Source organism: Nesoenas mayeri, assembly GCF_963082525.1.
Source record: "Nesoenas mayeri genome assembly, chromosome: 13".
Lineage (NCBI taxonomy): Eukaryota > Metazoa > Chordata > Aves > Columbiformes > Columbidae > Nesoenas > Nesoenas mayeri.
Window position 1 is genome coordinate 12,507,563 of NC_137550.1, and position 27,704 is coordinate 12,535,266.

General features: G+C 42.1%; 2 protein-coding genes across 6 annotated transcripts in view; one reads left to right on the plus strand and one right to left on the minus strand.

Moving 5' to 3' along the window:
- The window catches only part of LOC308045342 (ubiquitin carboxyl-terminal hydrolase 12-like), a 35,435-nt gene extending 25,050 nt beyond the window's left edge, over nucleotides 1–10,385 (minus strand). For 4 of the 5 annotated variants that reach the window (XR_013922753.1, XR_013922754.1, XM_080352579.1 and 1 more), the window contains exon 1: nucleotides 10,279–10,379. Coding sequence is in view for 2 of the 5 variants with exons in the window: in XM_080352579.1 (XP_080208705.1) it covers nucleotides 10,279–10,326 (48 nt within the window). In the remaining 3 variants the exon portion in view is untranslated. Of the gene's footprint in view, nucleotides 1–10,278 lie in introns of all 5 variants that reach the window. The other variant, XM_080352580.1, reaches the window with a different exon arrangement.
- Nucleotides 10,386–17,007: 6,622 nt separating this feature from the next.
- LOC308045364 (ras-like protein family member 11A-like) lies at nucleotides 17,008–25,186 on the plus strand (the record flags this gene model as incomplete). The annotated part of the gene is made up of 4 exons (XM_080352615.1): nucleotides 17,008–17,152; nucleotides 18,559–18,615; nucleotides 20,920–21,002; nucleotides 24,719–25,186. 4 exons carry the CDS (start codon nucleotides 17,008–17,010, stop codon nucleotides 25,184–25,186), a joined length of 753 nt encoding a protein of 250 aa, XP_080208741.1.
- Nucleotides 25,187–27,704: the final 2,518 nt, after the last annotated feature.

The following is a 27,704-nucleotide window of genomic DNA, read 5'->3' on the forward strand; positions in this document are numbered from 1 at the left end:
CAACCGAGTCATAAATAGTTCTGAAGATGCAAACTTGCAAATTAAATAATATGTAACATACTGAAGAGGCTCTTTAGGATGCACATGCCTAGCATACCACAGTAAAATACCAATAGTGCAAACAATATAGAGCGATTTATCATTGGAGTCAACGCCTAGATCTACACTACACAAGGCAACGAGTACATAGGGAAAAAAGCACTTTATGGTGACAGCACAAATTGGCCTTGGTCACATATCAGCATGGAAATACATAAGACACTTGTAAGGCTGCACAACTGGAGTCAACGCTCAGCTACTCACAATCCGTCACCTTTACAACTAAATGTGCAATAGCAAATTAACCAACCGGAGATGAGATCTAGTGCAGCAGGAATCATGTCTTGCTGTAATGAAGCCTAATAAGCAGCTTTGTTTTCAGACCGAGAGGTGTTATACACATTTTCCCACCCCCACTCCAAATTTTTTCCATCTGGATAAATATTTCTGCCTCAAATCACATAAATATTTGTCCATAAGAAAAAGTACATGCTTCATAATTTTGGAAACATAAAAGTCATGTCTCTCATCTAGAAATAGAATCTAACAAAAGTGGCAAGCATCCAAAGTATGAAAATTTATACTTGGTTATTTGGTGAATCAAGAGAGATGGATCTCTTCTGGGGTGCCACAAACTATTCTGCATCTTACAGTACTTTATACATCTAAAAACATAAGAAAATCAATACTGTATTGCTAAACTATGATACACATTGTGGGAGCAATAAAAAAATGACCAAAAAATATCACTAATACATTCCAATTGAGTTTGGTTGGCATATAAAAGCTAAGCAAATAATGTACACCACAATACAGCTAAATATAAAGTTTAATGCATGAGATTAAAATTGACTTCTCATTGCTAGAGCAAGACAAATAAATACATCTTATAAAAACCCCGGAAGAACATCCTTGAGACTTCCAGGAGGTCCAAGGAAACGCTCTCAAGTATCTGCTCTGTTATTCTGGTTCAGGAAGAGACGATCAAACTTTCTGTACACGGTTCTGTGAGCAGGAACAAACCACAAATTTATACAGTCAACATGTAATTACTTGACAAGGAAAACATCCTCCTAGTTTAACTAAAGCAGCAATACTGTTTTGCTTATATAATTAGACTCCCAGATAGATGCAAATTTAACACTTCCATATCGCTGGGGGAGGTGACAACTAAAGTTTCAGCAACTTGCAATCAGGATTTTAAAACTTCTAGAATTTACTATGACTTAAAGCGATGTCTTGGAGGTTGGTTGCACTTTTCAAGAGCTCCCATACTCTGTTCACATCTCCTTTGAATCCAGAGAGCAGGTAAACTCAGCTCAGTGGTTTCCACAGTTCCTGCACTATTAATCGAATAGAAGAATGGAAAGCTGCCTGGTCCATCTGAACTATTTTAGCAGTTTGGAATAATAGATACGATTAACAATGGCCAAGATGGCCCCAGAAAAACAACAATAAAATATTTTCTGTCATAGCTGATTAAAAAAGGGACCTATCCAAGAACATTTGTGCTCGCTGATTTCCAGCAGAAAAGAACACCCTTAAAACAATCCCATATAATGGATTTTAAATTAGCAAACAAAAGCACAGGGAACTGGTAATATTCAAATTTTTCTCCGTTTTTCATACCAACTCAGTGAGGACATCACACCAGCATTAGATATGTACGACATATAGGGAAGACGGGATTAATTAAAACTAATATTTACCCAAAGAACACCAAAAGGTCTCTGAGGCAGGTTTTGTTGAGTTTGGTAAAGCCAAAAAGGACAGTAAAGTAATAAGGGATATGAAAAGACCAGTTTCAGAAAGTCTTACCTGAGGTAGCTATCTAAGCAAGTCAACATGGATGAAGTGACCGCACAGTATAGCTGAAATTCTAACTGAATAACCCATCAAAACCAGAACAGAGACCTATCAAGCCTTCCAACTTTCAAGCTGCGAGTCCTTTTTGCTCGGTAGAGAAGTCTTAAAGATATATTTCCAGTTCAATACACCACGCAAGTAGAAAAAATAGTAGTAGACTTCTATTTCTTTAGCCAGATTACACTGCTAACTCATTGCATCAGCCAAACGAGATAAGAAACAAGTACGCTCAGGCATTACAGTCTCTTATAAGCTCTACAGTTTGCGACTACTCCTGCAAAGACAATGAATATTTTGCCTGGTCTAGATTTAAATGATTTCGGAACTGGAACTGTATCAACATTTTCCAGGGGCTTAAATACTTCAATACCCTTAAACTTATTTGAATATGTAATTATTCCTATAGACCAGGGTTTATCGATTGTATCACTTCTCTGAGAGGAGGCATAAGAAGAAATTATTGTTGGGAGATGAAGAAAAGTTATCACTTTTCTATTCACTTTGCATAAGTGGCTTTACAGTAGAAGTGATAATAAGGCCCAGAGCTGAAGAGTTCTGAAGCTACAGAAGAACAGCTGGGAGTGATTAGGAACAACTACACAGCTCAGAACATGAACTAGAGTCAAGTGATGAGAGAAAACCACGGCTGGCATCCACACGGGTCCCGCTTCAAGTTAGAACTTCTTCCATTTTCAGTGCTATGGATTTTATTAAGTTTCAGTGAAATCCTGAGCGTCCACAAAACTTGGCTGAAAAAAAGTGGATTATTACAGACAAAGCAACATTACCGGTCAAAATTGTTTATCTTGAACTAACACTTTCACACTTTGAAGGAATTCACACTTCCATTTATAAGTATTTACTTTTTGCTAGTATCAAGGTAACTTTGCAGATGTGGGAATGGTTACAAAGCAAGGTTGTGCTGTTTTGATAAGCATGCAAGCAGACCTTATGAGAATGAAGCAGCTGCTGCTCGAGCTGCAGTAAGAAAAGGATCAAAATTAACTCAACATTGGGTATCCTTGCTGCTGTTCAGAGCTCTTGGCAAAAATAATCAGGTCAAGGCTGTGCTGCTGCTCGAGCAGTGGGAGGCACTGAGCGTATAAAATGAAAGAGAAAACCAGCACAGAGCAGATGACGGCAAAGAGTGCAGTGCTGTGATTTGGTCAAGGATTAGGACAGCACAGGAGGGCTCAGGTCGTCGTCCTGCACATTTTGGAGGGTGCTGGTTTCACACCTGCTCGGACGGAAAAGTGGAGTGTCTCACATTAGCACAATCCACCAGCTACCAACAACTGGGTGCATTTGCTACGCTGTAGAGGTGGGTGTGTGACACATTCGTGAGACAGGCTGAAAGAATCACAGTAAGAAAACAAGAAACAACTATGGTGAAAGAAGAGGGATAGTAAGTGAAGATACAAAAAAAATAACGATCAAAATAGTCATTAAAGGAGGTAGCGGTGCAAGCAGCATTTCTGACGTGCTCCAACTATACAATGGGTTTGAAATTACGCAGGAAAATCCACGCAACAGCAGATTGTCAATGGATTTATAACCATTCCTTATTAGCTCAACAGAATCGGACAGCATACTAAAGATTTGCCTGGTTTCTTAGAAGGACATTGAAATTTAGAGATACCTAAGCAAGACAGGACACTTGACAAACAAATGCTACCAGAGTTTTTTAAATGCTAACAAGGATGAAGCAGTGGCTTAAAGTACAAGAAAAAGAAGTAAGTAGAACCACAAAGCCCTTCTTGCATTTTCACAAACTACAACCACAAACTTGCAGTTTGTTTCTTTTTTTAACAATAATGATCCTGACAAAATCCACCAAGTCCGAGTAAATCACCGTCTTGCTTATTTTAGATGCTCCATTTACAGTTCATTTGTAGACAGCAGGGGATTTTCAGAAGTGAACTCTTGAAATCTGTATGTATTTGTATTATTGCTCTCAAAGTTCCAGAAGAACCCCTATATGTACATTGTATAATATTTAAACTGTAGTTTCCTATACTTGCCTACATACTTCAGCTTCTTTAGCCCTATCTAAAATATACACAAGACTAATATCATCACCCGATTACTTTTAACGAGCTATAGAGAAGCAGGTAATTTAAAACACTCCATACAGTTCATGGAAGTCTGAAGATACAGTCTTCCTTCAAGGATAAATTACTGGGGTTTTTTTGTCCAGTGCAAAATATTAATTTCCACATTATATGCTTTTATACAAGCCTTTCATCCTTCTCCCATTGCAAATAACATCATTCAGTTCAAATGAAGTCATTAAAACATTGCAACTTAGGATATCTCTAAACTGTTATGACAGCTGCATGCAGGCTCAGAACTGAGTAGCATGTTTGGTGTAACAGCTTGTTGAAATAAAAATCCCTCATGATATACTAGTTTGGGCTCGATACCATAGTAATTCAGCTTTTGGATTGGAACCAGTTTATTGCCACTGAGTGCACTGCATGCACCTGCCTGCAAAAGACATTTCTCTTCGAGAAACACAAAAAAGGGAAAGACATTTAGTTGGTTAAATACACTGCATGACTGCAGACTGTCTTTTAAAGAGTGAACAAACAAAACAAAAAGGAAAATTAAAAAATGTAGGCCAAGACAGAGCTACTTAAAGCCTTTCAGCAAAGAAAGCTGAATGAGATGATGCATTTCATAAAGTCTGCCTGCACTTAAATTGCTATATTAGCCGTGATAATAGTTCCAGCTTCAGGACTATTAAAATACTATGCGGGGGATCACAGAAAGGAGCAGAGCTGAGGCTGGATTTCTGCAAGTTTACAGAACATACTGTCATGATTTTCTAAACACAGAATGAGATGTTGCTTCCCCACCTTTTAAAACTCCTTGGTTGTGTAGCACTGAAGTCAGATAAAAAGAGTTGTCAGCTCAGCTATCAGTCAATGTGATTTAGGTTTTGAAATTATCCCTTCTCACATATCCAGGAAGGCTGCCGCTCTAGGCATAACAAATTATGGTAAATTGAACTTTGGATGCCAGCGCTTAGCGTGCTTATGCATGCAAAACAAGCTGATAATCTTGAAAGAAGCAGGTGTAACAGTGTCACAGACTTTACAGGCAGGAACGCCTGGCTTTGCCCTCTCTTCAACAGTGAGCCAAGCTTACGGAACACTTTGGTTACTGCCAACATCATGGAGACCACAGGGAAATTAGAAAAAGCTGTATTTCAAAATAAGTTGACTACTCTGAAGGGTTTAAAATCTGAAGTCTTAGTTGGAGTGTTTTAAATAAATTAATACAGAATGCTTTATAAACTGTTGTATGTCAATGTTTATTCAATTAGGAGCTGGTCTTGCAAGGTCGAAGGATCTACGCCTCACTTACAGATGTAAAGCAAGTCGTATACACTCGTGAAATTCTGTAATTTTATGCTCTTTAACATTAGATAGTAAAGCCAGGTTCCTATAAAAAGGACATATGGAAAGGATGCTGGATGAAGGGTAAGAAATATGGAAGCTGCTGCTAGTCTCAGCCCCTAAAGTCCTACTGTATGCAACCCATTTCCCTCTTCTTGGCCACTGTCTCCAAGATCACCAAAGTGTTCACAGCCAGTTCATCCACCTGAGAAGAGCTCCACAAGATTTCTCCAGACCTTGCAACACACAGAAGAGACGATGTCTCGCTAGCACAGCTCTGAGATATTGTGCAGCTTTTCAGCTCTCTAAAAGAACAAACAAAAACAGATCTACAGGTGCACCCCAGGCCAAATGTTTACCAGTTCTGTTCTTTTGTGAGCTGGGAATAAGAGTTTCTCATGACCTTCACACATCAAACAGGGCAGAAACAATACTGTAAGAAGCAAGGAAGTGGATGCTGATGGAAGGCAAAACACTACGGATTTATTAATAGGTTGTAACTTAATAGATTACACATGTACAAGTTAAACACGCACAGAGGTACAGCAGTAAAATTCAGACACAGGGCCCATCAATGGGTCTGAATGTGTATATATTCACAACTTAGTGGATGGGAAGCTAAGTGGATAATTCACTAGGAAAGGAGCTGAAAATATAAAATACAACATAAGAAACCAAACAATGATCCCTTTTATTTAGCCCTTTGTTTTGGCAACAAGTTCAGGAATCTCCCAAACTGACATCTGTAAGAGCAAACACTGAAAGCCAGTTACTTTTCAACAGGAACAAATACTAAGCGATGTTCATATTAATATAAATACAGATGAATTCCTTGTATTAAAAGCATTTGCCCTAAATCCTGACCAAAGAACAAAACAAGAAAGATTCAATAACATAGAGCACATTGAACTACCTCCACTGCTATGTTGACATCTTTTCCTGGGTATTCACACTTCATTTTTTAATTGTAACAGCTCTGTAGTAAAGGACCTCTAGTATAATTAATATCTAGCTTCAACTAATGAATCATATACTGCACATAGTTTCCTCATGGCACAACACGGTTATGATCTCTCATTTTCCAAAAGAAAGTCAAGAAATCTAGAAGTTTATAGGCAATCTGGGACAAAACAGACACCGGAATAGCAGAAGAAACCAGTCCATGCGGTAGTTCAGGACTCCTGCAAAATCCCAAAAAATCATTCAAAGCAAAGCTGTATATTATGGACTGGAGCTGGCGGGTACCTGCAGCCTGGCTGGCTGCTTTGCACAGGCTGGCATCTCCAAACTGCTGCAAGCCTAAAATCTGGAGAACGCATCAGCAACCACCCATCACACACACAGCATTGAACCAGAGTACAAACAGCCCGTGAAACACCTTGCACAAAGTGACTTACTAACTGCTTCGCAATGGCTTATACATGTGGTTTTGTTGCTTTTTTTTCCCCTTAAAATAAAGCAGGTTATTTTCAAGCTGAGTTTTAAGTCCAAAGATGAATATTTGTTCCCTTTAGCTTAACAAGTCAATCAAGAAGCAGAGTACTGCTGGAAACAGAAGTTTGCTTAGCTACCTCCGCTTTTATCCTCCCTTCCTGAGCGATGCCTTCCCAGCCATAAATGCTATTTCACTGATAAAGCTAAACCAGAGTTCTATAAATATAGGTGAAACAGCAGCAAGGCAAACATACATCAGGAACACGAAAGCCCTGCTTGAACTGAATAATGTAAATTATTCAGGCGGCAAATGGAAATGCGTTACTTACAAATGATTCAGTCATCTTCTCTCTAGCACTGAAGTTAATAATTACACCCGTGCTGTACTGATTCAGAGGAGTAGAATAAGACTATGACCAATTTGTACACTGGATTTGAGTTCTTCAGGCATGTCTTACTGGTTTAGCAAACAATTAGACATGAATCTAGGGGAAGTGTCTCTAATTAGCCTACCAGAAACGCCAATATTTCTGCTAACAGCTTACTACAGACTTTTTATTATACAAAATTAGAAGTCAGAGAGGACAAGATCAGATCTATAATTCACATTTTGCTCCATTCTAATGTTCTGTTCTGCTTCTCCAACAACAAAAAAAATGTCAATGCAACAAGAAAAACCCAATTCCTGACTCAATACCCCAGTTCGACGGCCTCAGCCCCCTGGAGGTGTGTTCTGAATTAGATGACGCAGTCAGACCCATGGAAATTCAGCCCTACCTGTCCACTCTCCTCAGTCAAGAGAGGATTCACATCTGTCCACGACCACGTGTGTGCCACAGAACTACAAAGACATCGCTTTGAAATATTTTTGAAACAGGAGCTATGCATTTTTCATGAAGGGTAACAAAATACTGTAATAGTGCTTTCTATTTCACTTTCCCACTTAATTCTGCAGTTGCTTGCAAAAAGAAAACAGAAGCTCCTGAAGTCCACAGGAAAGATAAGGGCTGGGAAATGAAATTAAGTCAAAGGAACGCGGCAGAGCTCTAGTTGGTAGCTCTTGGCTATGGATGTGTCTTGCCATAGGCAACAGCAGCTTTACCAGAACAATGAATCATATTCAAATGGACAAGTATTTTACTATGAGTTTCCACTCTTCGCGATGCTATAGGTGCCACATGAACAGTAAGGAATCGCTGAAAAAGGGACAGTGATCACATAAAGGAAACGCAACAGTCATGGGGCACAGGAGAGATGATCCGCAGCACAAAAATCTGGAAGTTATTTTAGGGAGGGGCATATGATTAAAGTTATAACTACATTACTGTCTATAATGAGTTGAGGCATGGAATTTAATTTTTAAAAAGATATTGGAGAGGAGTGTCTGAGACAGAAAGGCAGAAACACCAGTCCCTGTGCTACTGATTGACTAAGGGGTCTGAGAATGTCATAAACCTCTGTTTCAGTTTTCAAGCCTGAAGCGCAGATGATGACTAGAAGCACTGGTGAAAACTGCATATTTTACTACAAGTATGTAAAGTACTGTACAATCACTACATATTAGCATAATCCTGAAGAACGTAGTTTCCCAAAGAGACTTTGTTAATGTAATTACATGTGTTTCTAAAGAAGGCTTAGGTTTTTCATATTCGCATCATGACAAAGCAAACAGTGATTTCTCTTACTGGAAATTAATTGAAGTAGATGCAAATAAACTGATTCAATTTTCAAATACAGCACCCAGGCCTTGTTTTTCCTGGGCTAGCTGAAGAAAAAAAAGTGAGATTGACAGTAAGTTTAGCCAAGCTACACATGCACCTGAAACACTGATGCTCAAAAATTCCATAACATCTGATTAAACAGCTACATAAGAAATTTGGGAGCAAGTTTAATACAATCATGTAGTGCCAGCAGCACTGCCTAACCTTTTCTGCAGAGAAATGAAACAAGTTCTCCACTTGAAACAAAAGCAGTAAAAGGAGAACCGGCTCCCCAAAAGCTGCAACATTGTGAAAAGTCTCTTGAAAAAACCCACGGTATTTGAGAAGGGGCACTAGCAAGCTATAGGTATCTGCTTAGCTTTCTGTCATCCCAACCAAAACGAAGGTAAGCGCGGGAGCAGAAATGAATGCAAGATTGAGCACATATAGCCAAAGTCTCCAAAACCAAATCACAAGCAACTGGCTGTATTCAGGTTTGGCTACATACTCACAAGAAAATGCATTGCCTTACACTTGTCCTCTTAATCTGAGGCTCAGTCAGCTGATCTCAGGAATGCATCCAAAATATTACATGGGGCTGAGTCAATCACTTGCCTCTGGGGAGCAGAACTCCCCAACAAAGTCATGATTCAGCCACCTCTCATGACCTTATTTTCACTTGTGTTTGCGATGGGCAATTAAAAATGCAAATTATATTGTAAAAAAATCTAGTGAGATTAGTAAAGTGTAAAGTTCTGGGAAATCTTCAGTGCTGCAAACTTTAAGATCAGGTACCCATTGCCACAAATTTAAAAAGAAAAAGAATCTCTTGTTAAGAGTGTTACTATGAAACTGCAAATGGGTTTGTACAGAACCACTGCGGCTCTGTTCAACTGGATTTCAAGTTAATCAAAACCAGCAGCCAGTACCTACATGGAAAAGAAACAGGAAAACCTTGCATGCTTTACACACGTGTGAAATCAGTCTCAGCAAGTTGGAAGACAAGAGCCCCTTTGGACAGGGCGACAGGCTCTCCGCTTTGCTACTGCTTCGGGTGAGATCTAAACCTGATGTCTGACCACTCGGAGCAATTAAGATGCAGGACTACGAAAACCAAAATACTAAAACTGAATACCCTCAGCTTGATTCTAAGTTGGATTTTGGCAATTCAACCCCCTGTTATAGTTTATACTGACTAAACTCCTTACAGTAAGAATCTTAGTGAAATGTTTTGATGGCGTATCAAGTTGCAATATTTTCCTATGAGTCAGTGTGTTTCAGCAGTAGACAAACCACTTACTGGCCTCTATTTATGCAGCAATGTAACTTCATTAAAAATTCTGCATAATCATGCAATTATCAGTCTCCCCTTGCTAGATTTTCATTGGTAATATGGATGACACCCTCTTATGTGCATTCATGTGAAATGATTACAGAGCTTCTACAAACTGGTGTAACGACCTTTAAATTGAGCTCAGTTATCACAACAAACGACTGCGACCTGACCCAGAAAAATAATTTATGCTCGATAATTCCTTCATTTCCTGAAAGAGAGCATCCACCTGCCCTAAGCACATATCTCTGGGAGCTGACACATCCCCCGGCGAACTCTCCTTTCTGCAGCGAGCTCCCCACGCCTTTCCCCGCTCCCCGGACCGGGGCCTAATCCCCCCGCAGGATCACGGAATCGCAGCCCGGCCGGCCCTGCCCGCTCCGCTCCCGCCGCCGCCTCACCCGCTCCCGCCGCCGCCCCTGCGAGGCCGCCCCGCTCCGGCTGCGGCCCTCCCGAGCCCCTCAGCGCGGGGCCGGCGGCCCCGCCGCCCGCCCGCGGCTCTCACCATGGTACAGATGGAGGCGAGTCTCCGGACCGTCGTCAGTACTTCCATCCGCCCGCCGCGGCCCCGCGCCCCGCGGCCGCTGCCGCCGGCGCCATGTTGGGACGCAGCCGCCCAACTGACAGCGGCAGCCGGAGCCGCAGGTGGCGCAACCGCCAAACGGGGCCGGGCCGGGCGGTGCGGCGCCAAAACGGCGCCGGCTGCGCCCCGCGCCGCTGCCGCCGGGGTTCCCCCGGCTTCCCGGCCCTCCCCGCAGCCCCTCCTGGGCCCCTCGCTCCAGGCCCGCCCGGTCCGTGCGGATGGCAAGAGGTGCCTCAGTTCCCTCCCCCAGGGAGGTGGCTGGAGGCCCCTTGCGTCACCGGTGAAACGGCTGGAAGGTGCCGTTCTCACAGTGCTGGTCTTGGGGAGTTGGGGGATGTTGTCAAACACCCCAGAGAGGGAAACCGCAGACACCTAGAGCACCAAAATGGTGCGTGCGGAAACTCTGTGTTCCCTGAGATGCTTTTCAGTGATGGTGAGCACCCGCAAATCCCAGAATGTCAGGGGTTGGAAGGGACCTGGAAAGCTCATCCAGTGCAATCCCCCCATGGAGCAGGAACACCCAGATGAGGTTACACAGGAAGGTGTCCAGGCGGGTTGGAATGTCTGCACAGAAGGAGACTCCACAACCTCCCTGGGCAGCCTGGGCCAGGCTCTGCCACCCTCACCATGAAGAAGTTTCTTCTCAAATTTAAGTGGAACCTCCTGTGTTCCAGTTTGAACCCATTGCCCCTTGTCCTATCACTGGTTGTCACCCAGAAGATCCTGGCTCCATCCTCCTGACACTCCCCCTTTCCATATTGATCCCCATGAATGAGTTCCCCCTCAGCCTCTTCTTGTCCAGCTCCAGAGCCCCAGCTACCTCAGCCTTTCCTCACACGGGAGATGCTCCACTCCCTTCAGCATCTTGGTGGCTGCGCTGGACTCTCTCCAGCAGTTCCCTGTCCTGCTGGAACTGAGGGGCCACAACTGGACACAATATTCCAGGTGTGGTCTCCCCAGGGCAGAGCAGAGGGGCAGGAGAACCTCTCTGACCTACTGACCACCCTCTTCTAATCCACCCCAGGTACCATTGGCCTTCCTGGTCACAAGGGCCCAGTGTTGGCTCATGGTCATCCTGCTGTCCACAAATGGGTTTTTACAGCGATGCCCAGAGCAATGGTGGAGTCAGAGAGCGGTTTTGCACCAGTAATCCTTTGCTGTTCTGCAACACATGTCCTCCTTTCAGCAACATCACAAAAAGGGCTCTTTCAGAGCACAGCGCTACAAATGACAACAGTGTCTATTGTAAGCCCAGGAGGAAAAGGAGCGAAAAATGTTGCCGTGTCACCATAAAGCACTTTGTGCAGTGCATACTCAAAGCAAATACATATCAGAGGAATGGAGCCAGGGATGGGTAGAAATGTTTGTCATTTGGCTGATTAATATCTACAGAATTGTGTCAAACCTGAAAGGAGCCCAGCTTGTATTTCGTGCTAACTAGAAATGGAGCGCTGATGAAGTGGCTGGAAGTCCCCTGGTCACGCTGTGCGCCACACACACCATCACCGAGACAGGACAGTTTCCACACGCTGTCCCTCACTCCAGCCCTGACCTCATGGCGATTTCTGCAGAGATGGAAGGATGGTTCAGTTTCCAAAGCACCAACTTTTTTTTATGAGGCCAAGATGTTTCTGTTCTATTTGAGTTGTCCGCCTGCAGCGATGTTCTCTTATACACATTGTACTTTCCACGTCATCTACTACAGGCTCCCAAGGGAGAGTATTTGGCAACCTAAAAAAAAAAATTCCTTACAAGATATGCTAAAAGTGAATAGGGACACGTGCTCCTTACAGGGTTTCCATGAACAGCAATGCAACAAAATTAGGGACAGGAAATACAGAAATAGTGGAATTTGTACAGAGTTTAACCGAGCTGAACTATATATTTAAATTATCACTTCCCTTACATCTCAAAATAGAATCAAATATGATTTATCACAGCTGTCACAATAGTATCTGAGGACACTTCCTTCCCCTTTGGCCTCAGGATCAGAACAACTTTGTGCTGGGTACAATTATGGTGCTAAAATAGCAGCCTTGTCCCCAGACAACATCTGCTGAGGTTACTGCTGGAGCATGCGGCTGAATTTTTAACACATTTTGCCCATGATCAGGCACCGTGCAAGGTGAAATCCCAAGTGCCCAAAGAAAGGCTGGCTCCTTGTGCACATCACGTTCTGTTCTGCTCCTTCCCTGCCTCCTGCAAAGATGCTTTTTATTTGCCTTTCCCAACAATGAGGGAGCAAAAAGGTGGTGAAAACGCTACTTGTGTTTAATGCAGTGTGAGAACTGGCCTTTGCGCCCCAAGTTTGCAGCAAAGAATGGTCAGACAAAGCTGCAAAGATGGATCTGTTGTTGTTTGGAATACGTTCAGGAATGGGGGACGTGTACATGAGCTGCCAGCTATGAGTTTTATCCCAACATCTGCCAAAGCAACTGGCATTTCCCCAGCACCACCTTTGGCTTTTCTGCTCAGAAATGAGCTGTGCTTCTCCAGCCGTGTCACCGTAACATCAGTGTGCTGTGCAAAAACATCTGAGATGTACTGCAGGGAAATGTGACCATCGCAAATAGACTTTCAGAAGAAAGATGATTTTTGCCAGTGCTGGGCAGAAGGGAAAGAGTGACAACAATCATCATTTCCCCAGCATGCTGGGATCTTAGCATGATCGCTGGCTCTGCTCATCTGTTACTCCTTTTGTAAAATGTATGAGGAATAATTACACCCAATTTTGAAAGCAATTTGACATCCTCATATGAAAAGCACTATGGTAATAGTAAATATTTTTATTTTTAGAATGCTTCATCTCTGAAGATGTGTAGGAGTGCCAACAACAATAAAAACAGAAAATCTTATTAAAAACGTAGCCCAAAGCAACACAGACCAATAAATAAATCTGTAAAAAAAAATGTGTGGAAATAACATAGTCTCTGTGCAGCATGCAAAGGCACATATCTTTGCATGGAGCAACCCAAGGAGTGGTTAGTGAAATCTCCAGAATCATCCAAATGTTTTCAAAGTTGCTCTGAGTTTTGCAAACACTTTCCTTCTAAATTAAACTATTGTTTTTCCAAGAGAATTTGAATGTAAAACATGGTTTTCTTAGCTAAATATAAGTCCATTGTGCACAAACAATGACTATCTCTTTTAAAAACAATTCTTATTCTACATGCCAAGGGTTATACAATCTCAAATAGTGTGAATCCTTCTGCATGGTTTCCCTCAGTGAAAAGACTATTCTGACAATCTAGAAAACCAGACAAGGATCAGATTTTAAAACCTCTGGCTTTTACTCTATATCTTAACTTGAATTGTTTCAGAATTAGAGTCTAAAAGTTGGGGGGGGGAAGAGGGGGGAAGAGGGGCCGGAACTTGAGAATAGATTTAAAAGTTTTGGAGAATATGCTGCTTTGTTATTGTTACTAAACCCCATTCTCTCTGGACAGAGGTTTCTGCGCACAGTGGAAACAAGCTTTGGTTAGAAGCACAAGAAGCCCAAGTACATAAGAAATTTAGATTGAACCATATTAGCAAAGGAATGAGAAATCAATTGGTCTGCTTCCAAGATGCAGCCTAAAACTGCTTTCACATTTGTTTTAAGCAACCAGAAGCCATCGCAGCTGCCAAAAGAAGCAGTTCAACATTTCCTCCACCACGGGTCTTTCATTTCTGCCCCCACGCGTCTCCTCTCATGTCAGCACCAGCGTCAGTACAAGCACATGCGAAACAGCTTTTCCAGTCTCTCCTCCAGCTGCTGTGATCATTTCTGGTGCCCCGCTCTGTGCCTCTGCAGACCCTGCTACGTTTTTGAGATGCAGAGAACTGCGTGTTGCCCTGGCAACGGGGATGCTCTGAGGGTTTGTGTCAGCAGCAAAATGTTCCCCTATGTCTCCTTCTCCGTTCCCCTCCCAAGGATACGCAACATTTAGTTGGCTTTTTTTGCTGCTGTTGCACTCTGAGCTGATGAGTGTGAACAGCCAGTGACAACTCCAAGGTCTCTTTCCTAATTTATGAGTGCCACGTCCAAGTTCAGCATCATTTAAGCGTAGTTGATATTCATTTTCTCTGGATCTAGGCTAAAACTCACCTGCCAACTTTATGTGCACTCACTCGCTTTTGTGAGACCCTTCTGGTGTTCCTCAGCACTGGCACAACATTTGGTTACCCAAAAGGACTTGAACTTTTGTTTCTATTGATTGTGTTGCCTCTCTTTTGGAGCAAGCCAGGAGATCTGTAGTCTTCTAGGAATGTCTTTGCTCATATGGAATACTCTCCATGATGTTCCTTAACTGACCCGGCATTTTTTCTTGGGTTGAAACTCTTCTGACCACCTAGAAGCTGATAGATACATTACTGTTAGTTTTTATAGGGGGACTCTTCAGATGAATACTTTTATATTACTCACTAACATATGCTTTTAATAGCAAATGGTAACAAAGGTTTTAACATCCTACACTTAGAGAGGCGGACAGTTACATACTGGTGGTAGCTAATCCCCGAATTTATAATGTGTCCAATTCAATAACACATTTCAAAGTGCCCTGTTAATTGACCACAAGATTTTGAGTATTCTCCTATTCCTCCTTTCATTTTCCCTGTTCTTACAAAACTTGTGTGAGATTAAAGCACCCTGGTAATGAAATTTCCTGGAAAACAAATCCTCCAGTCTGTGGGTGTTTGCAAAAATCTGGAAGCAAATTTACATTGGAAATTTGAAAACCATTCGCACAGGAGCCGTGTCCCAAAAGACACATGATCCGGCAGCTCCCACCCGATACCATGAGCTGGGGAGCCCTCCAGACATTTTGTTCCACCTCTTCATCAGCTGACTGTCATGATGCTCAAAGTAATAACACTTGGTGCTTACACAGCAACTCTATACAAATACTGCTTCAGAAGTAGTTTTCAGAGGGGAAGCAGAGTCTTAGAAAAGTGACACATCCATAAATCTTCTGCATCCTGTGCTTATTTCATCGGACTGTTGCACACCAAAGCTGGATTTTTCTAAAACCAGTTCACACTCAGCATGTCCTCTGTGATGCTGCCGTGGAAATCAAGATCATTTGACAACCTGGCCCCCAGTGCTTCAGGAAGAGGTCATAATCCAGGACCTGGCCTGATTTCCCTTCCTCTTGTGCTCACTCGCAACTGTACCCCTCGGCTCTAAATCCTTCTGGGGAGAACTCGTGTGTGTGCTGTGATTAAAAGTGGTGGCGTGAAAGCAGCTGGGCAGAGAAAGTCTCTTCGGTGGCTGCAGCCTCTACATAATGACCAGTGACCCATGCCTACCTTCTGCTAGGGCTGTCCAGAAGATGAGAAAAATCTGCATCCTCAGGTCTCCATGATCTGTGGGTGGATTAGCTGCGGTGCCACTTTCTGTTAATATCTCTGTCTCCTACACAGCGTGACAAAGCACATGTCTCAGAATTATGCTGCCCGCACCAGGCTCGCCTCTTCCCCCCACTGCCTGAAGCTGCTCCTGCCCCTTTCAGACCTCTTTTAAAAAGTTTTTCAAAGTTGAATGCTCTAACTCTATTTTCTGTACTTTAATTTACATCTGGTTTATATTATTTGCAGTTTTGCTTTATCCGGCTCATTCCCTCCCCACTGCTCTTCCCTTTTTCTTCCCGCCCCATTATCCTTGATAACTGAGAGCTGATTGCAGCCAGTGTACGGTTACATGCTGTCATCCCTACAGACCTCGCAGCCGCCAGCTGTCTTAAAACTATGCTGGGTTTTCCTATAGAAGTCATTCTTTCTTCATTTCCTCTGCCTGTCTCGCCCCACTGAAGGATACTGAGTCCTTCCGCAGCCTTCCCAAGTCTGTTGCCAGCCCTAAATTCACTTTTCCATGTTTGGAGAAACTGCAGGGTCCCAACCCAATGCTAACCCACATTCCAGTGGGCCATTAAGACTAACAACATATATAAACCAGCAGATCAAATGTATCCTGGAGGATACACATGTGAGCTAGTATTTCAGAATAACCCACAGCTGCCTGAAAACTGGAGGGGGGTGTGTGTGAAATGTGTTTGCTTTCCTGAAGAGGAGTGTCCCATCAGCTTCGGCACTCTGAAGGGGCCCAACTGCAGGATACAATAGGACAGGGAGAACAACAGAGCATGGAGCTGGAGCCAATTGAAAATGCAAAGAAACTAGACAGGCAGAACGGGATTATTCAAAGTGGAATTAGAGCAGAGCACGGGGGTGGCTGTATCTCACTGAAAATGCTGCCGGGAGGACTGTAAAACAGAAGAATCTCGTTTTAGCAAAGAGCCAAGGGCCAGCACATCAAACAGGCAGTGGGGAGATAAAGCGGGGAGCGAGTGGGGAGCGCGGAGGATGGAGACACAGCTCGGTGCCCGGCCGGAGGAATGTCCTGGGTTCCCTTGTGATTGGCTGGGGAACGGAGGAGTCAGTTTTCACGGGGGCTGATCAAAAAGTTCCCTTTTGCTTTCCCAAAGTTGCTGTCTGAGCAGAGGCATTGGGAAGAGGAGGCCAGGCGCTCTAACATTCCGCAGGAAAGCGACTTAAATGAAATGAAAAGGCTTCTCTATCCAAGGATATACAGCCAAGAACTGACGCTGGGAAGCTGTTTTCCTTATTTTCTCCCCCAACTCCTCGTGGAGTTGAACGGCTCTCATTTCTGGCATGCGTCTCATCTCTCAGGATACTATGTCACAGTATTCTACTAACTTTCTCTTGCTCCCCATACCAGAGTATCCTGTATTGGACTGCGTGCCCAACAAAATCATCAAGCTGGTGGTACTGGGTGGCAGTAGCGTTGGCAAGACAGGTAAGTTTGCAGGTGTAGCTCCACGCTTTTTCTTGCTGCTGCACTTACCAGCTAATTTGCAGCTCAGTTAGACCCAAGGCTGTGAAAATCCTTAACTGTTGCAGCTTGAACATTTTAATTATTTTCTTATTTTTTTCCTGAAAATGCACTGAATAATTTGAGGGTTTGCATGAGCAGCCAACGTGAGGTGGCAGCTCAGAGGAGAGGGCACCGTGTTGGGAGCTCTGCACTCACAAAAGGTTCTACCCGCTCCTGTGCAAATTATTTAACTGTGGCTAAATTTCCACACCCCAAAAATGGACCTAACAGTTTTTATTCTCCTGTTGTAAATGTTTTATGCTCTGCAGAGAAATAACAGCGTACATGTGTCTTCCTGTATTGTTCTCCAAAGGGAAGGAGAAGAAAAGAGGATAAAGCAAGCGTTATTGCTTTTTAATATGTGGTTCATAATTTCAGATTATTAAGGCCAAATCTGTTTTACTACATCTGGGGTTACACAGCACTCAGCGAAACATCTGATTGGTTTGGATTTGAAGCAGCCACATTTTCATATTATTTTTAAGTAGTTTGTTGCAGAGAGCTGCACAGTCAATTTCCTTTAAGGGTACTGAAGAGATGACCTGGTGGTATTCACTGTGAGAAAAATGATTATTTTAAATGAAATCTATTATAGAGTTATTTGCAGAATGAACCCTTTTATTTAGCTATTAATGAAGTGGTTTTGCAAATGATAAGGAATCTGCTGAGATGAAAGCACTACAGGAATGTAAGTTACTGTTGCCATGACAGGATTTTAAGTGTTGTATAGCGATCAAGAAAAAGGAAAATGTTCTAATCGAACAGCATAAGACGGTCCCACAGGTTAAGATGAAGAACGCCCAGGGAGCTGGAGCACCACCCATGTGTGCAGAGCACATGCAGTTTGTTTGCTGGATGTGATTAGATACCACTAATGGGTTCCATGAGGAGGACTGAGAATTTTTAAGGCTGGGAAGAACCATTACAGCCTCACTTATAAAACACAGAGGTCTTAAGTGTAGTATTGGGATTAGGTTTGGTTTACTGGCTTGTTACTCTTTTTCTAAATTATTTCAAAGCAAAGGTCAGATTGTTATAGCTGCAATCTCAACAAGCAAACCTCCGTATCGTACACTGAACAGCCACATTGAATCTAAGGGGTAGTTTCCAACACAAGTTGCAAAAAACTCTGCATTAAATATCACAGCCTGGCCCCAGATCATGTTCTGCGAGTGCTGAGAGAAGCTTTTGCAGAATAATGTATGAGCAATTCAAAGATTAACTTGGTCTCATATTATACTAACTCTTCCAGTAAGATATTACATGTGTTCTGCAAAGACTGATTTTGGTTCACATTAAAGACCCATCTTTTTTTCATTGTTTTACAGCCCTGGTTGTGCGCTTTCTCACAAAGAGATTTATTGGAGACTATGAAGCCAATACTGGTGAGTCTGCTTTCTACTGCAGTACTGCAGAGAGCTTGAAAAGAAATCTGCTCTCTTTTGTGACTGGTGCATATTACAGGAAAGCCAGGCAGTGTTAGATGTCCATAAGGTGCATATTTTCAGTTAATAGCCTCAAGCTATGAAAGCAATAAATCAAAGGCTCATTATTTATGATCCTTTTAGCTATTTTTTGTCCAACTTGATGGAAAAGGATCCGAGTAAAAGGTTTGCTTGGAGACATACCTGTACTAAAACGCAGACCCAAGGAACAACTTGCCTATCGACTAAACCGCAGAAACCCAACGCTGCTCCCTCTGCAACCCCAGGGAAGCCAGAGGAATTCCAAAGTGCGTAAAAGGCAGTTCAGAACTTTTCCTGTGTTTTCCCTTTTTTTCAGCGGCTTTTATGGGAGACTTAAGGGAGATTTCTAACTCAAAGTCTTCTTTCCATGATATAAGCAAAATGACCATGCAAACTGCTTCTACTGCCTTTCTTGTTTAATACTGACACCTCAGAGGACGCGTTCCTGTGAGCTGTTTAATTCACAGCCTCTGTTCCAAGAAAGTGCCAACCACACTGGCCAGTGTTGTAGAAAGGACCTACGTACACCATGCCTACCAGCACATCCCGCACGTAGGCCGTCTCCCAGGTTTTGGGTGAAGGAGGACAGGATTTAAAGCAGTGATGGCTTGACTTTGGAGACACATGCTGAATTTCTAACGATGAGTTAGGAAAGGAGATGGCAGACACCTTTGATCTCTGCCTGTCTGACAAAACACAATCTGAAAGCTCCTCCTTACAGCTCTCACTGACCCTAAGTAACCTTCAGGGTTGGCTGCGCTATTTCTCTTTCTTTTCCTTCATCTCTTCCATGGGAGACTGTATATCAAGTTAGACTTCTGAGCTTTGCAAAGAATTGCTGCCAGAGACATTACTGAGATCCACATGCTTTTCTCATTAAGCTAGCAGCCCAACAGCCACGCTGTAGAAGAAACAAATAGGCCAGAAATAAGAAACAGGTGGCAGTGTATTTGTGATCATTCAACCATGCTTCTCCTTCAGCTGGCTATAAGGCAGAGCACAGTCATCTCTGGAAGTACCTGCGTTTTTTTCTGCAATGCATTACAGAGTGGGAATAATATGTTGTCTGGTCTTGTCTCCCCATAGAACAGTACCATCTTTTCATCTTAAAATCTGATTTTTTTAAAAACACATCTCAGAAGGGCTCTATCACCTCACAGAGTCAGTATTAAAACATAACATGGTAATGCTAGATTGAGTTAGAGCAAACTTTGCCATACTAAATCTCTTCATATTGTAAATGTTTCTAGGAACACAGAAGCAATGGCATTATTGTCACTGACCTCCCTGTCAATCTGAATTCCTTACTCTCCAATAGATGGGATTTCTCTACATTTGAGGTGAAATACATTGGTTTAGATGTAGCGGTGACAATTGTATTTGGACAAGACTGAAAGGCTGCACTCAACAGCTGTGGATATTGCATTTCTTCACACAGCCATGTGACTTGTATCAAGTTCCAAAGAAAAATTATGAGAAAAAAATCTCTGAAGCTGTCCTTATCACAACCATGGGTAGTTCATAACATCAAAACTTAAATTTTCATCATCACTTAATCCGTATTTCAGTAATAAAGTTCAAGCCCAGAACAATGATGGTCTTACTAGAGCTGGATCGAACCTAGATGTTTGGAACTTGCACTAGGCCCTGAATGTGTGTCATTCAGATAAATCAGAAGTCAGATTCTAAGTGTCCAGTGATTGGGGATTTCAACCAATCCCTGACTGCTAAGGTCACACAAATCCCAAACAGCATCTGGGTGTTTCGTGTACAGTCACTCTGTGTCCAAAACTGGAATACATTTCCTTTTTAAAAACTTTCCAAGAATAGGAAGAGGAAACAGATCTGTCCTTTTACAGGCAACACCTTTAATCTTGGTTTAAGATTAAAAATATATGCAGTTCACATTTTAAGAAGTTAAAAAATATGGACTGAAACCCCGAATGGGATTTATGCGCCCAGTTTGACTATTTAATTCAACACAAGGTGCCACCTTTCCCAGATACCACACTAGGTACACATCCAAAACCTCCAACCACACAACAAATACAAAACTGCTTTACTGAAGTAAACAGCCACACAACCGCTCTGCTGCCATCCAATTCTCTATAAGCAGGTACGTATCAGAAGCCTCAAAAATCTGGATTTCAACACTTCCATTTTACCTTTATGTTCTCTTTCTTGTTATAATCACTGACTCCTATGATCTTACTTTTTCACCAGGTGCTTTGTATTCAAGGAAGTTCACCATAGATGGGGAACAGATCTCTCTACAGGTGCAGGATACTCCCTTTGTTTCACTGGAGGTAAAACATCTGCTCAGTGCATCGGTCCTTCCAGCACAGTTACTGTCTCTTGTTTGTTGCCAGCACTTCTGTAACTCCGCTTCGCAGAAACACACTTGGGCTCAAATCTAAATGCATACTAACGGGGGTACCTTAAGCCCTGCCAAAAAGAGCCCTTGAAGAGCTTAAATCAGGCTCCTTTAAGAGTGAATTAAACCAAATCTATTTAAAACACATTACTGCCTCCGAAGCCTAAAGAGCTGTAAAATCATAGACTGGCTCACTCCTGCCAACTCCTTTATTGTTTTATTTCCTGTCAAATGGTTTCTGTCCTTGCATGGCAGAAAACTCACCTGCCTACAAGACCAGCTGGCTCAGCTTAGACCTATCTACACATCCAGAATCTTTCTTCTCTAGAAAGGTGTTTCTTTCCAAAGGAACAGGCCTTACAGCAGTTGTCATTTCCAGCCAGGGTGTTTTTCAGTGGTCTCTTTAATGAATTTATTTATTTTATTGTTATTTCATTCATTCGTTATATTAAAGGTGTGAACATTTATCTATACCCCTTTCTCTATCCGTATTCTAGATTTAATATTTGACTAGGAACCTGTTTCTAGAAATATCTTTCCAAGTAGGATCTAAGATTAAGATGTCTTTTTTTGAAGAGCATAAAAATAATGTCAAAGCAGCAGGAAATGTAGTGAAGTTTGTTTTTACATGAATGGTGGAAATCTCATGAGAGAAATAATTCCCAGAGAAGAGCAGAGATTTCATGATAAAATTAGGTACACTCTTGTCACCATCAAACATGGGCTCATTTCTGTGCCGTAGAACTCTTCCACTCTGAGCTTCCAGAACAAAATAAGCAAAGCTCCCACAGCTTCAGTTTCCATTTCCATTTTCTCTGATGCTTGAAAGTAGATTTAAGCAGAAATCTTTGACAAAGTTCCACGCTCTCTGCTGCTGCTGGGGGTGCTCAGAGCAGTGGAGAGGACCCCTCATTTACTCTGGACACTAAAAAGCAAACAAAAGCTGCTATGAAAGTCCTCCAAATATTCAAGTAGGACTTAATACAAAGGCTATGCCAGCTTACTTCAAGAAGACCTGCAAGGAGAAGCTGTTGGTGGTGATTAGGCACAATTGGGACTGCCTGATAACAAAGGGAATCCCCCCCTTTCACACAGGAAAAGTGTTTATTTTCCAGTCTTTCTGTTTTAATCAAGACTGTGCCCTAAAGTTCTGTGACTGTAGCCAGAACTCCTTAAAATTTAGTAATGGCAACACCTGAGGTTTCTTAGTCAGAAGCAATTTTAATTTAGTTAGGGAGGAGTTTTGTTTTTTAAGTCCCAGTCAAAGATCTGCACTGTTTCAATAGTTCCCACAGACACACTTATCTTCGCCTTATCTCTCTTTGCATCAAATCATGTATCTAAAATCATTTGAAGGGACTGTTCCTGAACAGGACTTGTTAAGTCTGAGGACAGGTTGGATTTTCTGTTTAAAAACCTTAAGGGAGAGAATTTCTTGTGCTCTGCAGGCTGAGCACAGCGTTTCAGGAGGAAGTCCTGTGGAACCCCTCAGGATTCTAGCCACATTGGAAATGTGAATGTTTAAGAGAGAAACAGAAGCAAACAGATAACTGATTTTGTTAGGCCATTCATTGCTGCTTGGTCTATACACAGCAAATGACTGTGTGTTGCAAAATTCATTCTGGAGCAGAGATTTCCATTTAAAAAGTAGCCCATTAGCCTTTGATTTTCCTGAATAAAGCATTCCGTTGGGGATTATCCATCCATCTCACTGCTGGGTGGGCCTAGATGGAGTAACTGAGAATTTCTGCTCATTAGGGCTGTCTGAATGTACACCTTCTCCAAAAACATTTTCAGACGCTTGCCAGAGCAATGAGTTCTTTTTCCCCCATGAAAGGAGTTTGCTGGTGAAAAGAGGCTAGCAGGACACGAAGGGTGGCTAATTATCTACAGATTGGATACAACCCAGACACCAACAGCACAAATTGCCCTTCTTCCCACAGTCTGCCCTGTCCTGGCTTGAGTTCACTCTCATTAGCCTTTCAAATAAGGCTGCTAGTGAGGATCCCTCTGATTCCATGTGCAACTCTGTTGGGGTTTGGGGTTTGAGGGTTTTGGGGAGGGAGAGGAGCGATAAGAGCATCTGTTCAACAGTTTCACTGCTAACAGGATTTAGTGTTAACTGTGAGCTGGCAAGGGCAAAGAACTACTAGGTACAATAAGCCAACGTCTCTGTGGGCAATACTGAAATATTTATGAAAGGCAGTTAGTTAGCAGAACTCCTGTTGAAAGTTGTAAGCCTGATTTATACTCTGAGCCTTCAGAAATTCTGCTTCCTTCTTCCCACAAGCCTTGTCGCTCATCCTTTCTTTACTATCCGATCTACCATAAAAGAACTGACCGGCTTTACTCACTCTTTTCCACCTCTGCTTCTTGAAGTTAGGCTTTATAGTTCATATTTAGGTGTCTAAATAAAAGTGATCTGTTTTGGGAGATTGCTGAGCACACGCAAATTCTGTTAAAATGAGTGTGAATGGCTGATATATATTCTATAGGTAAATAGAAAATGGAACATATGTTCTAATAGTCTTACTGAGGTTGTTGAAGTTTCCTTGAATAGAATTTAGCAATAATAATAAAAGTCTGGGCTCTATATCCATGATGTTGAGCTCCCCCTAAAATACACAAAAGCCACTAATTCCGACCAATTTCATCAAGAGCTGAATAGTGAATATGCTTAGGGCCTTGATGGATATGGAAGAAATTACAAAGTTCCAGAAAACCTGTAGTATTGACAGGAATGTCAGTTCTTACAGACTGAGCATACTGGCAAGAACTGAAGCAGTGATCTCCATGTCTCGTTGGGTTACACGCCAGCATGGATAACAAAGAGTAGAAGATTAGCTGAAAATAGCTTCATCTTGAAAGAAAGCTGATCTCTTTTCAAGCCCCACGCTATTGTATTCAGTTTTATATTCCCAGTACTGGTGATTGTTATGGCTGGCTGAGTAGGAGCAGTGATAGACTGAACAAACCTCTGAGCAGCAAAATAATAATGTAAACCCGTTGCTGCTCTACAAATGAGCAATGAGATTTCACATCCTTTTAAGTTCCAGGAATTGGTGATTTGTAACAAATTGCTTTCTCAGAGGAGCTTTGCCTTTGACTATCTGGACACCTACATGGTAGAAAAACCTATCAGGCTTCACCGGAGTAAGTGAGAATCCCCGTCCATGGAGACTCTGAGCACAGAACTTGGAAAAAAACCCTAAAAAATCACCTTTGGGGGACAACAGTTCATTTCCAGCAGTGTGACTACACTGCTGAATTTTATAAGGCTCTTACGGTGCTCATCATTATTTTATCCACAATGAAAGTGTGGGTTTCTGTCACACTGATTTAGCACAACAGAATATAGAACAAACTTTTCAATATGAATATTTTGGCTGTTGTCTTATTTTCAAGCAATTTACTCTGACCCCTCTTCACTCCTGTACAGCTTACCCGTCATCACGTTACTGTCACAGTGGAGATTTCTCCTGTCCCTGGTAGATTCCCCAGCGGTCAGAGGGGTTTCTGCCTGTACATTGAGAAACAGCCACACGTTAAAACGAAGCTCCGAGTAGCTAACAGTGCTATACGACTCTTTGCTCTGTCTGCTCCCGTTTCTCAGTTTTCTAATCTCACACCTCTCGGTTTTGACGGCAGGATGACACTGACAGCATCTGCTGCCAAGAGCAGATAAACCGTTCGATCTACTGGGCGGATGGCTTCGTTTTTGTTTACTCCATCACAGACTACGAGAGCTACCGAGTCATCCGGCCCCTGCACCAGCACATCCGCAAGATCCACCCTAACGCCAACATCCCCCTGCTTCTGATGGCGAACAAAGGAGACCTCCTGCGAGCCAGGCAGGTGTCCTCCAAAGAGGGACTCCAGCTGGCCAGTGAACTGGGAGGTACTTACTATGAAGTCTCAGCCCGGGAGAACTGCGAGGGAGTGCACGAAGCCTTCCAGCAGCTCTGCCAGGAGGTCAGCAGGATGATCGGGAGCTGCAACGGAGAGAAACGAAGAGGCCTCCACCTCGTCCGGCCCAAGTCCCCAAATATGCAGGACTTGAAGAGACGTTTGAAACAGGCTCTGACTTCCAAAGGGAAATCTGCCACGACGCTTTGATGGAGCCCACAGAAATTGTTTTCCGCAGCCCTGAAAAAAAGCAAAAAAGGCAAGAAAATAAGCTGGTCATAAGGGGCACCGCTGAAATTCAGCAAGCAGGTTGTGTGAGAGGCTCTTCTGTGTTGTCTTTACATCTTCCTTAAAAATCCCGTGCTCATTCAGCAAAGGAACCTGCAGAATTTGCTCTTTGGGGTGAGAGTTTAGAAACTGCGATTTAAAAAATAGATTGTCCTAAGTAATTTCCTTTTTGAAAGGGATGAAGTCAAATAGTCTAGGATTACAATGTGAGTTTTTATTAATAAAAATCATTCAAGCCTACTTTGAAGAGAAGTGACTTCTCGTGGGGATGGCTGTAAGCTCCAGCAAGACAGGAGGAGAGTGATGTGAGCTATACTGAGCAAGCAAAATTTACCAGATATGCCCAGTCACAAGACTGGAAAATAAAGGCAAAAAGTAAACAAAGAGCATAAATAGTGAAAAGTAATGATTGAACACTTCTAAATTGCAGTTTAGAAAGTGTTCTTAGAAACTTGGGGAGTGACTTGTTCATATGCAAGCTTTGGCCTCACAGTGTCTCTTCAAAGGGAGATTTTTAAAAAATCACTATTTTTTTAGATTATTTTTCTTTAAATGTATATTGACTATTTCTGAAAGTAATTATATGGACAAAATACGTACTTGTAGCAGCATTTTGTAGGCATACTTCTAATTTTTCTGTAGGTTTCTTACATATCAACAAGAGAGAGAAAAACAGAGCAGTGTGGTTTAAAAATCTGCAAGACAAATGGACTGTGTTAAAGAAGAGCAAGGAGGTGACCTAAAACTATTTAACTTTCTCTTTTTTCCAAACTAGTTAGCTTTCGAGTTCAAGATGCTGTTTTAAAGAAACAAAGTCATTACATAAACTAAATTTAACTCATTAGTGTGGGGTTTATTTGTTGTTGGTGGTGTTTGGTTTTTTTTTAAGAAGAAAATGATTGATGATGCCTGAAAATTCTGGCTTTTGGAAATCATCCTTCTGTCATTTGCCTTAAAACCAGCCTTTACTCAATACCTTGCAATACATCCAACTCACTGGTCTCTCAACACGTATTTCATGGGCAGCACGTCCCTGCGTTGTGTCTCAGCACGTACCAAGGGGTTGGAAGCTGCATCCTGGGAGCTGCCGTGTTTAATGGTGATGACACGCGAAGCATCATCCATCGTGCTGTTCCCAAAGCGAGTGGGAAGAAACTGGCTTGGACCGCGCCCAAGTCACGGAGGAACAATCTCTTCTTTAAACAGACCCTCTGAGCAATTCACAGGACCATGAAATGAAGGAGAGCTCAATGATTTACACTCAGGAAGGCAGAAGGGGAAACCCTCATTTGATGGATACAGAAAAACACTCCCAGCTGTGCTTTCAGCTGGCAATGCTGAGCTAAATCAACCTTTTACTCATTATGAGCAGCAAAAATATAAGCTGAGGCTGATGAGTATTTATATAGATCAGGGCTTGAAAATGTATTTTATATTTTTCTTGTCCCTTTATTAGACAGCTCTAATAATGGTTTTCCTTATCACCTGGATTTGCTCTATCTGCAGCTCACTTTCTGTTTTATTTATTGTTTTCCACAGCTGGTCATCTGAGAACACAAGTTCTGATTAACTTAAATGTCTTTTGTTCACACAAAAGAACTGCTGTATTTTTTATTAGTTTCAAGTGGTAGTAGGAAGGGAAAAAGAAAGCTAGATCATCCAAACAGGGACTCAAACAATAGCAGGGGATTTCTCCTTTAGCTTATGTCTAATTAACAATTTGATGTTTGTGCAGTGTCATTATTCACTGCAGGTACTTTGATATGGCATTTATTGGCACAGAATTTCAATATTTTAAATTACTAATAGCATAGCTCAAATATCAAATCTAAAGATTCATAACACGAAATAGAGCAAAAAGTTTGCAAGAGAGAAACAAACTGAAAATTGTTCACGCTGGAAAAATGATCACTAATTTTGAATAGCAACCAAATATTTTACCATCCCAGTACTGCACAGCAAGGGCTAAATTTGCTGACGTGTGTTTTTATAAGAGCCTCAGAGAATTAGGTGATCTAGCTTGGTAAATTTTTTGCAACTTCAACTCGAACCCTTTCTTATTTGAGAAGAAAGTTCAACAAATTTCAAACCTGTCAATGTTTTATTTTCAATAGCGATTAATAAAACATGCAAGGTCTTGCCTGAGTAGCATCTAAAATAGCTCCTTTACGTCTCACATCTTTCAGTGTTCCTTGTTTATACTATAAATATATTTTTTTCCACTTCTATAACCTAATACACCCTGCTTTGGAAGTGCACACAAGTATTCCTGTGCTTGTACTCCTACATAAGGATGTATCCCCATGTTCCTGCAGCACTGGTGGGGGACAAATAAAATCTACATTTTAGCTAAGGCTAAAAAATATTTAAGTCTTCTCCTAAATACTAACATGTGGCAAACAGTTATTCTGCTACAGAAAGTTGAGTATAGTTTCTCCTT